The sequence below is a fragment of the Bombus vosnesenskii genome, unplaced genomic scaffold, assembly GCF_011952255.1.
Source record: "Bombus vosnesenskii isolate JDL3184/JDL3185 unplaced genomic scaffold, Bvos_JDL3184-5_v1.1 scf7180000013492, whole genome shotgun sequence".
In the NCBI taxonomy this organism is placed as follows: domain Eukaryota; kingdom Metazoa; phylum Arthropoda; class Insecta; order Hymenoptera; family Apidae; genus Bombus; species Bombus vosnesenskii.
The window spans coordinates 478,393-495,565 of NW_022883081.1; the positions used below are offsets into that span (position 1 = coordinate 478,393).

Below are 17,173 nucleotides of genomic sequence, written 5' to 3' on the forward strand. Positions count from 1 at the left end.
TTTGTGGTTTTAATGTGAACGATAGGCTTCTGCAATGTATCACAAAACAGAATTCAACGATATTAATTGAAAAAATTGCTGATGTCTCAATAGGAAAGAAGAAACATTCATACTTCTATGGAATTTCGAGATACGATTAAAAGCCACAACATGAAAAAAAGACATAACCGTCGGATATAAAAACATTTTGATGCTCCTTCTAATAAACTGGATTTATCGATTATCAAGTCGATCTGACCACAAAATTTTAAACAATTAACGTTCGTCTTGTGTATTTGTGTTCTGCTGGTCAGTTTTTGCAATTAAGTTGCTATCCACGGCGTTGGATGTGCTTTTCGTAAAGTTTACGATGTTCCCGTACTGTTTTATAGATTCTTCCGTAGTCGTGGGATCGTAAAAAGGCTTTGAAAAGTTGAAGAGTAGATTTCATGGAAAGCGTTCCGCTTCGGCGAAGTATTATCGATTATTTAAAAAAATGTTGAACACAGTTTGCAGAAGTACGTGGAGGAATAGTTTGAAAAACGCGTGCACCAGCAGCAAGACTTTCTTTCTTCAGCGAGCCAAATATCAAATATTCTTTATGAATTTTGTTTTCTGGAAACCTATTGTAACGAATTATTGGGTTGGCAATTAAGTGTCATTAGATGGTAATAACAAAATCCGCAATCACCTAGTTGCCAATCCAATATATCGTTTCTTGTACGCTTATCAAAGACGCGAAAGTTTCTCAGAAACACGAAATAAATTTTTTCCACGGAAATAGAAGTACGTCGCTATCTCAACGATTTGAAAATCATTGCATCGGACATTGGAAATTAAAGTTATTCTTTAGTATCCAAGAGGAAGAGTCTAGAAGCAGGTACAATAGAACGAATATTCGAGCGAGCTGGTTTCTTTGGTATACGCGAATTTTTCCACGAATGACGAATAGAGATATTTTTTTCCTTCGGCCTGGAATAAATTCACGGCTCGGGGAACGAGTATGGAGACAGCCAGCGAGTCCTGAATATGCGAACGAGATGGCGGGCGTCATGGCGTCGCCGTGGAAAAGGCTGAAAGGAGGGCCGAACAAAAAGCTCCTTCGCGCCAGCTGGCCAGCCTTTTTTATCAGCAGTCTGGGTGCCGTTCTTGCCGGTGAGATGTTCAAAAATCGCTTAGCCCTGGTAGATAGGCGGTCGATAAGGGAAACCACGGACTGATTTACGATGGAACTTCCGTTCTGCCCTCTTGCTACCCAGATTTTCGTTCCTTTGTTGGTGTCATTTTAAGACACGTTTCTTGCCTTCTGCTAAAAGCAGTGGGTTAATTCGAGCTTAGAGACATTCGCTTCTTCGGCAAGTGTTTCCTTAAGAAACAGAGTTATTCCCTTTGTAACCAGAGCGTATCTCTTCTCATTCTGCCTTAATAAAGATCGAGCGACGGTTTTATAGGCGTGGAGGGAATCCGTCTGACGTATGGCGCACTTTTTGCTCTTACTCATCTTCTCCTAATTTCCAGACAACAGCCAGGGAACGCCCTCCGCGGCCTTGTCCCTCGTGATAGCTTCTTTTTATCCTTCGTGTAATATCACAGGGGAACTCGTTTGTGTCTAACTAATAGAATTTTTCTCCACGGTCGTTCAGAAAATATTTGCTCCATTACGCAGATACTTTAGGCAGGCTGGTTCTGTTTTCCGTTTCCCCATTTCTTTTTTTTTTTTTTGTCTGATTCTACCAGAAACTTCTCATTTTCCGCGTTTCTTATTTCGCCTATGAAACAACAGTTGAAGGACTGGTTAGAAGGGGGATAGAAAGGAAAGCAAAGGTAAAGAGAGGATATTGAAAATCATAAAGTTGCTGGGTATTTCTTGTTTGCTTGTGAAAGAAATTTCAGTTTTCGCGTAGGAAAGAGCTCTCGGAACGATCTATTGGCCGTGTTTCGTGTGCCATTTTAAGCAGGAAAGTGGTGTCGATGAAATTCCTCGGGACAAATTGCCACAAGAGCTGGTAGGTTTCCACGTCGGCTGAACATCAAGGATGCCTCTGCTCTCTCCTCCTTTTATCTAGACGATGCGTTCCTCGTCCGCGATTCGTATCACGATTCCGTTTTCAAGACACAACGACGTGCCCTGGTGACGTTACAAGGAATTCTCATAGCGCTCTTCCGCCGGTGATCCTTGCGAAAGCGACGAACTTACGCTCGCTGTTCCAGGCGATAAGGCTCGATTTGTCAAAGGGACGAGATCCCCCTTCGAATGTAAATAAATCCATGTCCAATTTTGTGCTCACGCTTTCGTATCTCGTCGCTTCGAAGCCATTGTCGCCGTCGAATTGTCACGGGTCTCACTTTATTACACGGATCAAGAGACGTCTTTGCAATAATATTCAAAATACAGTGAACCCCTGTACAACGTACGATATGTTCTATGTTATAGAAAACGATACTATACGAACATATGGGTTACATCTGATAAGTTTTTATATCTTTCCTAACTGTTAGTTTTCCCATGCATACGTAAAAATCTGCGTAGGCTCCCTCGAACTTCGTAGAGTTGATTTATTTAGCGAATACCATACATTTTGGTGGCTAAATATTAGGTTGCCCGAAAAGTGTCCTTTCTTTTACAGACCTGTCTTTTACAACAACGCATAATTATACAAACACGAAACCTAATCTGTCGAGCGTTGTGATCTTTATCTTGATAGAACAAAATGGATCATACGTGATTCGATAAAATAGTATAAAACAGAAAATGTTGTGCATCCACTATTTCCTTATAAAACGAAAGAAACTTTTCGGACGATCTAGTATATTAGTGCAAACCAGAATTGGGAGAACAAGAATTTATACGGGTAAATAGTAAAGAACCGAACGAACGCTTATATCAAAGTATCGATAGTCAGTGAGAAACGATTGGGAGAGTGCTCGATTAAAATTCTGTTTCTATTTGATTAAAATCGTGCGATATCGAAGTTCTGTTGTTTCTTATTTAACAGTTATTTTACCATATCAGCCAAGACTAATCCGTAATTGCTAAGATTAACACGTATACTTTTGAAAAATATAGAAAGACAGTTCCAAATTGACATCGTATGATCCTGGACCAGGATCTAATCCCTCGCACACATATATTTCATAAAACATGAGGTATAACTTTCATTTTAATCCTCGAAACATACGAACTTTAGCTTTTGTTCGATGCAAGGGTTCTTTTATATCTCCTGCGCAGAGTATAAAAACCAATCGTATTTCACGATCGACGTACGCTTTCATTCGCTAATAACGGCAGGAAAAAGCTAGCAACCGGAAAAGGTACCACGCCCTTTCTGCATATTTCCTCCCGGTGACCAAGTCCGCCGGTTTACTTCGTACCGAGGAATGCATTATGCACATCCCGGTGCATAATTTCTGTACTCGAGCAAGAAGAAAGTCGAGCATCCGTCGCTTGGAAATTTTCCACGGCCTCCAGGGCTCGAGCGCTTGCAGAGGAAGTAAGGACCCCGGCAAGATGATTCCGCCTGTTGTCGTTTTCCTCTTGCGTCTCTGCCTCCAAAATTTCTCCGAGGTGTCGTTAAACGGCTGAAATTGGCCACACGCGTGCTCCTGAAATCGACCCGAACGTACCGCGTAAACTGGCAAATAGATAGCGGCGATACGACATCGAAACGAGAGAAAGAGGGGTCGCGTGAGTGGGTGGGTCGAGTCGTGGAACGGTAGATAAGGGACTGAAAAGCGAGAAAACGCGGTTAAGAGAGGCTCTCGACGACGGCTGAGACGGGGAAAGTGAAACTTGAAATTACACGCGACAGAGGGAGGAAGAAGAAGGTGGGGGAAAAGAAGATAGGGTGTAACGGGCGGAAAATGGATCGCAACCGGGGGTGGCCCCGGGAAAACACAGTTTCCTCGTATTCTTCTATTCGTACGTCCCCGGAGTAAGCTCGATGCAGACCCCTCTGTTTTCTTTCGACATCCAATTTCCATAACATTAGACCGGCTACACGTAAACTGACGCGGCTGTTTTCTGCAGCGCTTCGTTTAGGATCGTCAGCCAATGAACGGGGCCAGGCTATGCGTTTACACGTCAGACCTTTCAGATAACCTGGGCGTATCGAGGCAACCTAGGCTCGACTCTTTACGCCGTCACGTATCGTTTCAGAAGTAGCACGATACTTTTAGGGGATAACGGCGTGACAATAAGGAACGATCGCATTTTCCTTCTTTCCAGTCTTCTACTCGACATCCAGCGAAATCGTTTAAATTACTTGAAACGTAAGATGATTTCTACTTTTTAAGAAAGAAGATACCTTCAAACGCTGTTGTACATTAATAGATCTTGTCCGAATATCACTGGATATTGGTTTGAGTTTGAGAAAAATAGCTTTCTCGTTGAATTATCAGAATTGGTTGAGATATCGTGACTATTTGTTTCACTACATCATAAAGTATCTATAGCATAATCTTATATATCCGAACAAGTTAGGGGACGAAAATTCGGATAGTCGAGAAATTCTGATGATAGAGCTCCATTAGTTACTCTCTCCAGCTCTTCTTCTTTTTATCTGATTCGGATAATAGGAGCCTATGTTTGGAAAACTGAAGCTGAACAGTTCAACTGTTCCTTTCTTATTGTTGAAGTAATTACTTCAAGAAAAACTCTACGCCTTTTCTTTTGTATATCCGTGACCTGGAGACCGCTGTTACGAAGAGAATAGAATTTAGTGAAAAAATTGAAGACAAGGAGAGGTCCATAATACTGTGCCCTTGAATATAAATTTTGTCTTGGGTTACAAGATCTAGAAACAAAGGAGCTATAAGTAGGTTTCTATTGCTGTTTCTTGTACCCTTCAGCTAGAGCTACACATTAAGGTTCACTTTTTGCTAATGTCCTTTGCTATAAATATAGGAACGTGCTCTCTATCATGCTTCCTATTTTACTGTAACACTGTAAGAGTGAGGATCTGGATCTGCACACACTATACTTATACCTATACTTACTTCAATATATTTTTCTATTATAAATTCACCAACTTGTTCCTCTATCAGTCAACCTCAACACTTATCACGTGTAATTTACTCAAATTAGAAACAAACGTTTGAACACATTCTCTATAAAAATACACGTTTCTATATACTAAGAACGAATTATATATTCTAATAACGAAGTTCTACCATAATTAATGCTCGACACCTGAGTTTTGTTTCATTCGAACACTCGCAAAGTAGTTGGAGATTATTACTTGACCCATCGTCTGTTCGCGCCGCAACAGTGTTTGACAAGTGAAACGAACAGCAAAATAAGATGATTCGTTGTCAGACGTACTTTACGTTGCAACGTACAAAGATCTGTGTGAATTTTACCTTATGTCTGCCTGTCTCTTGGTTTTTATGCTTCTCAGGTTTTTAAAAAACACTTCTAGCGTCTTTAAACAAATTGTTATCCATATTTCACCGCATAACAAAAGCTGAGGCGGCAGCTAAGCAAACTAGCGCGTCCACGACACGTTGGAAATACTTAAGTCTCATATTTCTACGTTAATAACGCAAATTTTCTTAACGTTTTAAATAGCACGCGAGATAAACCGTGCCCGCGGCAACACGGCGAATTCATTTACGTTGCATAATTGCAGCACACAGACAGTGGCCGTATCTCGGCCCCGCTCAGAATAACAATTTCCGCTGTAATTTGAAGCAGGACGCTCGCGTATAAAAACGATTTATACGATCGCGATCGCATCTGACGGCTGTGTTCAAACCGGCTTTCCCATCGTGAAATTTCAAATATTCCCTATATCCGGATCGCCAATTCCAAAACGGAACGAAACGAGAAAGAGTTGACTTTTCATCAATTTGTCGGGAAATTTACATAGAAAAAATGTCGAATAATTGTTCACATTCGAATTACCGCGTGTAATTGCGCCAGGCGTCCGTAGCACCAATCTCTTCTAATCCACGTGACAGCGTCCCCATTGGAACCATAATTCTCGTCCCTTTGTGAAAACGGTCGTAGGTTTTGTTACGCGACGGCTTATCTTCGTTTCCTCTCTTATTTTTCTTCCTATACTGCAGTTTTCCGGGAAAACAGGGGTAGAGAGGAGGCAGAAGCGCGGCCGGATCACGCTGGCAAATCCTCGCTGGCGGTGTCTTCGCTAAAACCTCGCGCTCCGCTCGAAGGAAAACGGAACGTTTGTCGAAAACAGGAATCTAATTGCCGGATCAAGGGATTTGCTCGGCGCATTCTTAACGACGCCCGCCTTTCCAAGAGAGAAAGATCGAGCGTCGATCACCAAGGATCGTTGAGCCCTTTGATCCTTCTCTTCGACTGAAATTGCTTTCCTGCTACGTATTTTTGACGTGAGATGGAGAATAAGTAATTGGCGATGGTACGTGTTCAGTGATCAATAAAAATAAATAAAATTGAAATAGTAGATGTAACAGTAGCGATACAGGGTATTCTTTAACTCTGCTGTTCCAATGAAATTACCTTTCTATTACAAACTTTTGATATATTAGGTTGTCGGAAAAGTGTCTTTCTTTCACAAACCTGTTTTTTACAACAGTGCATCTTCATACAAACGTGAAACCAAGTCTGTGAAATGTCGCGGTGTTTATCTCAACAGAACAAAATGGATCGTATGTAATTCGACAAAATAATATAAAACAAAAAACGTTGTGCGTCTATTATTTCCTCATAAAACGAAAGAAACTTTTCGGACAACCAATACTACCGGAAATAACTAGTTGGCAATACATATGTGTTTAACGACGAATAGTAAAATAGAAACGATAAAAGTAATAGTGTTTAATACAATAAATAGTGTCGTGTATTTTCCTCGCAATACTCTTAAACTACCTGAACATTATATTTCCGACAAAAAATGTACGATACTATTTAAAAAACACCTGTGCACTCACTCAACTTCTGCGTATTATTTCACTCTTTAATTAATCAATAGGTTCAAGATCAAACAGATTGATCTCAGAATAGCGTTAATCGACTCGGGAAACTTCTTTGCGAATGCTTTGGAAATCTCATTATCGCGATGAGCCAGTATCTATTCCGCTTAAATAAATCAGCATCTAATTATTTTTGAGCTTATTCCAAACTGCAGTTGACGTTGTCGATCATAGTAAGAAAGATTTACGAAAAATTTCGAAGCTCTGAGCGGCGAGAAATTGAATCTGCGTATACATCGGAGGTAAGATGATTTGTTGGGTTGCTCGATGGCCAGGAGGCTCGTTTCTCCTCTCTTCGTTGCACGCCTATCGTTCCAATATCTGCAAAACCCAATAAATCCGTCCTCCGGTAACTAGAAACCCTCAAGACCGTAGAACGCTTCTGGACATCCGATCTTCAAGTGTCTTCTTTCTGCTTTCTTTTTCAGAACCTGAAGAACCAGATCATGACGACGAACGTTTGGGTGGAACAAGTGAGTACCACTTTCAATATACATCTAATTTTAATTTCGCAATTTTAAGTATCATTCTCGGATGATTCTCTTTTCATTCCCTCGAACATTATGTCTTGGTAATATACTGTCTACATGCTAATTAACCATGGTTCGCGCAGCCGTGTATTAATTGAAACTCGCCGAGTTAATATTCGCTTTTAAAAAGTCGGCTCGTTAAATTAACCGTGCCGGGGGCGCGCAACAGTGGCCAAAAGTACAAACTATGGGAAGCAAAGAAGAAAAAAGAAAAGAAAGAAAAGGAACTAAATTTTGTTTGACGGTTGAACGCGCAGGTTTCAGGAAACTCGTGGCTGGTTCCGTTCGCGCCGCTGGAATTAAATATATGGCCGCGTTTCCATTTCCGTGGCGTTGTCCCCGAGCGAAAACGCCGCGACTCAACTTAACGAACCGTACCGTCGCCGATTCTCGAAACGATTCCCAGGAGCCGGCGGAATAGGTCGTAGGACCTTATGCCAGCGAAATCCGTGCAAGTCGGTCGTTCACGGTGGAAAACGATCGCCAGAAAGATGAGAACGAAACGTGATTTTCCTCTGCCGTTACTATAGCCGGACGAGAGAACGGGGAAACAGGGAGAAATTCGGAATCGCTGCGAAAGAGGAGGACGCGCGTCGCTTTGACCATCAGCTGCTATATCTCTCCTTTCTGCTAGGTTTGGAATTTCAAAGCAGACGAATTTCATTTCGTGCTTGTTGACTACATTCGAAATCGGAATCGCGAAACGGTAGTCGATCCTTATTGACATACCACTTCTTGCCAGTCTTCTCTCCCTCTTAGGCCTCTTCCCGTTCCATGCGATTCAATGTCTGCAGACACTTTTATCTATGCCATTTCTCCGCTTTCTTCTTCTATTTTCCCTCCGCATTTTGTTTCACGAATTCAGCGACGATAAGAGAGAGAATTCGCGTGTCTAGCGAATAGCATCATTATTCTATGCTGGTAGCAGTGTTACACTTCCATCGCCTTTATGCGATTTTTATTTCAATCTCAGATACGATGTTAAAAAATTCAATCGCGCGATTTGTGACACGGTTTCAACATGTGCTGTTTCCGGAGCTTGCTAACTATTACGATACCTGATACAGTTTTTAGATAATTAGTCGCTTCGAATTTCGCATACGTACAAAATGAGCATTCCAAGTACGCGGCAACAAACTGCGACGTTATTTGCAAAATTGATTAAAACAGTATATATAAACAAAGAAGATATTCGACTTGTCATATATGAGTGGTGATATCGAACATACAAATTATCTACAGTCCAATGTTCTGGATAAGGTCTAACGATTTGTCTAGTTTACTTACTCTGTTTTTCTTTAAATGTCAGGGTATCTATGAAAACAAGTGTACATTCGAATTTTTACATATCCGACTGACCTTCAGAACCATCCACGAACACTGTCACACAAAACAAGAAGTCGACGTTGAAGTTGAATCGAGAATTGTAATTGGGATTCCTTTTTATTCTCGGACAACACAGCAGAGAGTTGAGCGACGAATCGCGACCCGTAGTGTTTCGGGAGCGAAAGAGGGTGCAAGAAATTAGGTACAAGTCTGGAGGAATTTTTTTCAAAGCGTCTGCTGGAATCGGCAAGCAACTGGCTGGCAGCCTGTTGGTTTTTCGCCGGTATTCTTTCCTTTTGGCGCGGCCACTAGTCGTTTGTCCGCGTCAATAGATCTCGCGCCTCTTTTTCTTGCATCTGGCCGGTGGAAAGACAGGGAAGGGACACGTACGTAACACACCGACAGGGAAAAGTGTGCCGTCGGCCAGGATCATCTGCCAAGCGAAGTGGCTGTTCTTTATCAGTCGCGAGAAATTGTTTGCCATTGTTGGAGATCGCAAGGCAAGTCGAACCTCCCCGTTGCTTATTTTGGAAGTTCACCGATGCCGGAATAAACAATCGTGTGTATGCTACTGGGGTGGCGCGCTGCAACGGTTTAGTCCCCTCATTGTTTCCTTGATCGTTGATGATGGACAACCTCTGTTTCTTTGTCTAGACGAAGTATCTTCTACTATGAGTTTGTTCATTAATTCTGAATGTAAATATTCAGCATCAAGATAATACATTAGCGTATAGTACATAGTTCAATGATGCATTTAATTAGTTTTAAATGAAATATACACCCGAAACTAAATGAGGAGGGGAAGCATTGACAGAGAAATGAAACTGGATGAAGGTAAATAGCAACTTTAGAATATTAGAAACAGCTATTCTCGAAAGATTGTTGCTGATGAAGAAATGGACGAGTGTGTAATGACTGGGTCGCGGTACGAAACACTGGGCTTCTATTATGCATCATAAATCAGTAATTTTATTTATTGATAAAATATCTATCCTACGTTATACTTGATTTTGTCTGTTTTAATTTAATGTACAATTGGAGAAATGGATAGATTACATGAAAGTTTGTTAAACATGCTTGTGTTATATTTAGTTCACGAGTAATTGTTATTTATGTCATTGGGAGCAGAAGATGTGAAAGTATTTGATAGTAAAGAAGTAGCGAGTTGAGAGATTGAAATTTATTAATTAGCATCTGCTGGTATTGAGAAGGTTTGTAGCACATCGGATTTTAATATGATTTTCTATCTATATGATATTCTATCTATACAAAGCGCGCGACGGTACAGATTATTACCGTACAAGTTGCAATTCATACAATATGACACCCATTGACGTAATACTATATATTATTGTTAATTAAAATGTGATGTCTAATTTCCTAAAGGGAACAGGGTACAGCATATAGAAAATTGTTAAACACATTTAATCGCCTTGTATTGATTCTCAAATAATTTTATTAATTATGTGTTCAAAATCAGAAAAGATTACAAGTTATGAGAATAAATTGAAATTCATTAAGAGAAAAATAGAATTTTTAAATAACTTTATCCAGTTTATATACGAGCGTAGAGATAACTTTGAAGTATCTTTCAATAGAAATAAATCGAATGTTATTAGTTATTGAAGTGTACGTGAATGTTACATGTATACATATCGCGAAAGTTAAGTTCGTACTTGAGCTCAAGTAGCTATATTTCAACATTGAACTCATCAAAAGAAGTAAAGTACAGAAAAGAACTAAACCATGCGACTTATCAATCATAGCACGCATGATTGAATGACGAGATCTCGTTGCCTTTGATTTGATTACGTTTGCTCCTTCAAATCTACGAACATGGTTCGATCCCGTGACTCTGAGCGAATACGAAGAGTTAAATTCCATGGATAATCACTTAATAGATACACTTTACATTGGCAAGGATTTTATATGAAGTAGTTAAACGAAAAAATAAGTATTGTATTTAAAATAAAAAATAGAATTAAATAGAAATAAAGTACCATTTAAAAGATTCCAAAGATGTAGTTAATATTAGATAAAATAAAATAAATCATTAATTTAATTGTTACGAATTGATGTTTTTATTGTTTTAAATTAATAATGGCATTGTTTCGAATCAATGGTATCATTAAGAGTATAATCGTTTTAAATTAATGGCATGACCGTCAAAAAGTAATGGAATGTTAATGGTTTTAAATTAACAGTGTATTTTTATAAATTAATGAAACAACTGTTATATATTAACAGCACAATTGTTATAAATATAAATTAACAGTGGGCTTGTTTTAAGTTAAAAGTATAATTGTTTGAAATTAATGACATATTGTTTTAAATCAACAGTGGAATTGTTTTCAATTAGTGTTAATTACGTCAAAAATGTTAATGGTATAATTGTTTGAAATTAATGACATATTGTTTTAAATCAACAGTGGAATTGTTTTCAATTAGTGGTACACGTATTTTATATTAACGGTATATTTTTCTCCAATCTGCACTTGAAATGGTTGATCGAGAGTTAATAACTTTTGCCGATATCATGAAAAATGATTTTTTTGTTATAACACAATCAAATTTTATAATTTTTATTATAAATTGACGGCTGTCTTTTCATTTTTACAATCCATCCCAGTACTTTATAACAATCTATACATTTTCTTAATTTCATTTTTAGCATAGACCATTGTTCAACAATTAATTATTAAATATATAAATCAAATATATTTGCACACGCGCAATCTATGTTTTACTTTCTAATATAAAATTACCTTGAAGTATTTTTCTACTTCATTTCATCAATTATTCGTTTAATTACCTACGTTACTCTACTCAATAATGTAATTTGATAAAAAAAACTCTCTATTTGTATTTAATGTACGGCAGAATTCTGTTTATTTGAACGTGTCGTGCGAAAAATACTTAACGTTCTCATTACTTACAATTTCTAATTCGTATAATAGTAAATAGTTCACGTTCAGATAGGCGAATTCATTTACCAGAAATTTGTTTAATCGGGCACCAACTCAAGTCTTGTTCGAGCAAATGGAGCGCATTTAAACGGACTAATTGCAATCATCGCGACATATAAATCGTAGAGAGCGCCGATTTTTTCCAAGTCGACATTTCACAACGTGAGACTCGAAGGCACATTTAACGACACGTCTATCCTTAGTCAATGGGATATGCATCTCGAACCTTATACGTTTCATTTGGCGGAACGACTGTTCGTTAGAACGTGCATTCATTGTAACTATAACTTAAGATCGCTCAGCAATTAAATTACGATCGTGGAGGATACAATTTCCCAGCATAACGTGAACAGAATTGTGAATAGCTATAGCATCACAGCGTTAATCGGGCTAGTATCGATTTTTAATAACTTTCCTGAAGTGAATCATTTTTCCTGGCGGAGTTCAGACGAAACGCAGGCAAAGGCAATTCCAATGAAGTGCAAGAATTAATTGAAATTCGTTGGATGGTCAAAGGGATGCTGAAACGAAAAGTGGAAAGTTTTGTTCCATTGAATACGCCTTTCTCCGTGAGCATATCGCGGTTCTTATGAAAATCGGCTTCCGATACACTTTGCCAGCCTCGTGCTCTATTTTATCAAGGTCGTTGCATCTCGATTCTCAGGCCCGTTTGTTCCGGCAACGTTTGGCGGTCAAAGGGGATGCTACATCGTGAAAATTGCCCCGATGATATTTACATAGGGATACCATTCCGACAAGTTTTCCGTTTCTTAGTCCTTTGTGACTCTGTATTTGCAGTTCGTTTATGTTTCTACGATGGAAAGCGCGGTTAGAAGATTCAGTTTCTGATTACTCGCGATACCTTGAAACGAACGATTCGAGAAAAAACAGCAGAAAGAAGAATTTTTAATTCGACGGAAAACTTCCTCCACGTTTCTCTTTGTTCGTTTTATCGTTGCCCGTGGAACGACTGTGAATTTAATAATAGAATGGGTAGCTCGGCCAACTAAGTGTTCATGCTGCTTGTGTTGCTGACTCGCGTAGCGGTTATTTAATAATTGGAATACAGACGAAATGGGACTTTGCTAAAATTACGTAGCGAGAATTCGTTTTCTTTCGCTTCTCCGTATCGGTGAAGGCTTTCCAAACGGGTACGCCAGAGTTCTGATATTTATTTCTTGTTTGGTTAGCTCTTGAAATGATCGTTCAACGATAATGTAACATAAAGGGAAAATAACAAATTCACTGGAGATCGACGACGTATCGTATCCTGATATTGTTCAAATAATCGTCGCGATACTACGTCGTACGAAAGTGAAATAATAGAAAAGTATATACAAAAACTGAATATTAACTATTGAGAATTGTGGGTCTTAGTCGCCGAAATAAATGTATAGGAACACTCACATTACATGTAGAAATGATATTAAAATAGTTTCATATTTATTGAATATGTGATTTACCAGATATTCGTAGATACACATTGCACGTGTCTCACGTACGGAATCATGCGTACGGAACAGTTGCATTCTTCTGTTTTACGAGACGCTGCGCGCGCACATACTCCCATACACACTCATACTCATACATGTGTGTCACTACTGCATAACTAATCCAGTGTAACACACAAAATTATATATATCTCAATATTAACATTGGTTCAAAGTTAATTTTTCAAAGGAGACAGCTGGATTACGTGTCATACAACAATTCTTATCTCTAATTCTCCTCAATTTCGTTTCTGTAATCCGAAAGGAACGCTTCGATATGACGTTTAACCCGGCGGTTGGTTAAACACGAATAACCATCGACTCTTGCAATTCCTGAAGAAGCAGACAGCCGAATATCTGTAAAATTGGCCGCATTTATTCTAGCATCTCGGCATTGTTGGTAGTAGCTGGTGTATCTAGCACTTGCAAGTGCTTTCACGACCGATTGTAGGGCTGAGCACCAACAGTGAGACCACAAACAGTCTTGTTCCACTCGCTCGATTAAAATCCCACCCTTCTCTCTGTCTCCTCGAACCAGCGTGGTTTCTTATCGGGGAGAAAAGTTCCGCTGTTCATAACACGTAGTATTTTGGTCTACGAAAACTTTCGAAGAATAACGAATGAGCAAAGAATCCGAATCGTTCGATGCTTAACAGTAAGAATCGAACTTAATTGCAGATATCGTTACCGCATAAATTCCATTACTTTTCTATTCGCGTAACCGAGTCGCCATTCGAACTAAAAACGCTGCAAGAACTGCGATCCAAGTCGCATAATTTCGACGGTGAAAGGATATTTAAAGGCAATTTCGAATAATCTCGTTTCGAGAGTTTATTCTTTCATGAAAATTAATGTCACTTATACTGGCAATCCTCCAGTTTCTTAACGAAAACAGTGCCGTAGATTTGCCCTGAGCTTAAGATCGCTTAATCCGCCGATCGCGCTATTATTTCGCATTCTTTTAGACAAATCGATCGAAACACGCCTGGTGCGAGGAAAATCTTGTTGCGTATAATATAACCGCGGTAAAAGCCGATGGAACGTGTTGTGCCAGCGTGAGCCAGTTTCTTCGTGCTGTTGGCATCGTCAGACGGCGGAATAAGCTGGCAATCTTCGTACATCGGCTGCTGCGACTGTGAATTCCCTCTCTTTTCGCGAATCCATCGAAAATTCAGCAGACTAGGGGAACAGGCTCGTGACGTCGCCGCGGAAATACGAAAATTTCTAGATATCCATGAATTTAAAGGGTTACACGACAGCTCGACGGCCTTGTCGTTCTAAATCGAGCGCAATTTTAGTTTCCCGCCCCACGGAGAGCTACTAGCTTTCTCCTTCGAGGCCGATGACTTTCCGATATAACGCGACAGCATTCGCTGAAAACGATAAGGCCACCGCCAACCAAACAGTTTAACTTAGGTTCTGGTCCGTATCGAATCTCGTTTACGTTCGCAGTTGCTATTTTTAAACAGAGATATTGTGAACAGTAATTAACGCATCCCTTGCCATATCGATTTTTAGGATTCTTTGTTCATCGATCAGCTTTTTGTTCATATTGTAGCCCTTTATTAAAACATTTCAACGCATCCGAGAAGGCGTAAGTTTTATTATTTTCTTTAAAATATCTACTCTTTACGTATTTCATAACAGCCATGTATAATTATCATAGATAAGTATACTTGGTTGATAATGTTTCATTAACGTAGCGATTAATGACATGCATCATATACTTTAACATAAGGAAATACATGTATGAATAATTGTTACTTTCCTAATGTTTCCTAATGTTGTCTTGTTTTAATTTCAATCTAAGATCTACGAGTTAACAATCGCTATAAACAAACTAATTGCTATTTAGGGGTGTAACACATTAACAAAATACAATGTAACAGCAAATTGATAAAATAAGATTTAAAATACATAGACGCGTAATACTATAGATCTATGTATAACGTTCGAAATGCGTCGTAAAAACATCATTATCTATATTCAATGGTTGGTGTGTAATTTTATAAAATATTTCACGCTTAGTTTAGTAATAAAAGTAACCAACCGAACGGAAAGTTCGTAGGCGTATCTACACGCCCAACGTGGAACGTATTAAATCCACCCTTTGAGTGAGACGTCGAGCCATTACTTTCCGTCGAATATAACCGAGCGCTGTTCCTCTATCTTCGCGTTACAAAGTTTATTATAGCAGATTCTGGACTCGTAAGAAATTCACCGACGTTGAATCAACGCGTACAAAACATTCTGAAAACGGTTGACAGTCTCGATTTCACTGAACGAGGTTAAGGAGGAATAAAATACGACCCCGTGGTAGCCCGAAAGCGATATCCATTTCTAGCATGGAAGACTAACAAGCGGTATTTGTCAAGCAGTTTCAAAAGCGATATCCAAAGTAGTTTGCCTCGCGGCGACGGCGTCAAATTGGCATCGTTTTTTCCCAGTGTCGCCGCGACCGGTCGCGATTTTACGAGCTCGTACGGTCCTCCTTGTATCGGCGTGCTTCTCCTCGCGTAATTTATCGCCGCGCCGAGGAGAAAAGGAAATTTTTATGGGCCAGCGAGTCGTACTTTTCAGACGAACGGTCTTACTGGCCAGATTTTTATTAATCTACTTTTCTTGTCTCAAAGAAACCGATTGGAATTTAAGAGCCGACGACTCAAAGGGACGGATCTGAGCCAACGACTTTTACAATTGCGGCACGTTTACAGATTCGATAAAGTTTTAACAGCTGTCGTAAATAGTTCGTGCGCGTATTGGTCTCGGAAACAGTTTAGCAGCGATTGAACAGGATCTAAGTCGGACAATTGGCACATCAAGTTGGATATTTATGGGGAATATGCAAAAGTACGCAGAACGCACGTAAAAATACATAAACATACATGTAAAACGTATACAAAATACGAAAGGAGAGTGCTTGTTGTACGATCACAAACAAGACATTCCTCTGCTTGATACTTCCGGCGCAGATACTAATTTGTTTAAAGCGTCGCGGTGCATCCGAAAGGTGGTTATAACGTCTGATCTATCGCCACTTTGCGACGCAGCAGAAATTTCGATAGGAGGAAGAGCGACCGCTTCCGACGAGGCTAACAAACGGGCCTCGTGAAACAACGATGGGGCCGTAGTTTCCTGAGGAAATTTCGGTCGTTCAATTTAATGAGTACATCGCGTGGCAGCCGCGGTGGACAAAGTGTTAATTGCTTTAGCGCAATTGAATCGACTCCGCGCCGTGCACGCTGTAATCGAGCGAATATATTCCGCCAATGATGGCCCTCCGTTTGTCCGAGTAAAGGGTTTATTGGCCTGACAATCATTTTCAGGTTGCGTTATTTTTCAATCGCAGCGTGTCATCGATACGTATTTCACTCGTTTCATTTCTTTTGTTCCCTTCTACGAGTAGAATATTGTCATAACCTGCATGGTTTTTAAAAAGAAATATTCAAAAAAAAAAAAGAAAAACGGGAAAATAAATAAATAAATGGTTACGGGTTATTTGTGTTTTTTTAAAAGTCTCGAAATGGTTCGCTGGCATTCGCAACGGTAATTGATTTAAACGGAGTTAGGCGAATCGTGCGCGGAATTTTTGCCGAATAGGACGAAACTTGGCTAATTGCAGGCGGAATAATTCATGCCCGTGGGAATCGATACGTCTCCGCGATCGTTCCGCACATGTGTGTACCTTTACGAGCCTCCTAATTCCTTCTCGTGTATTTCAAGCGAGGACCAAACCGATTTTATTGAATCCTCCAACTTTCTTGGAAAATTAGCCTAAGAAACATGTCAATCTACATAATAAGAATCTGTATAGTTTGCGACCATTGGTCGATGAAACGCCTTGAACGTTCCGCTTCGTTAACAGAATATCAATGGAGCAGGTTTCGATGCGTTGAAATGTTATTAAAAATCAAACGAATCGCCCGAA

The 17,173-nt window shown here is 39.6% G+C and overlaps 1 protein-coding gene across 1 annotated transcript in view; it reads left to right on the forward strand.

Annotated features, from left to right (window-relative positions):
* The window catches only part of LOC117238392 (acetylcholine receptor subunit alpha-like 1), a 145,952-nt gene that overhangs the window by 84,790 nt on the left and 43,989 nt on the right, over positions 1-17,173 (forward strand). Inside the window, exon 3 of the mRNA XM_033503264.1 lies at positions 7,362-7,406. Within this exon, the coding sequence (XP_033359155.1) occupies positions 7,362-7,406 (45 nt within the window). The remainder of the gene's footprint in view (positions 1-7,361; positions 7,407-17,173) is intronic.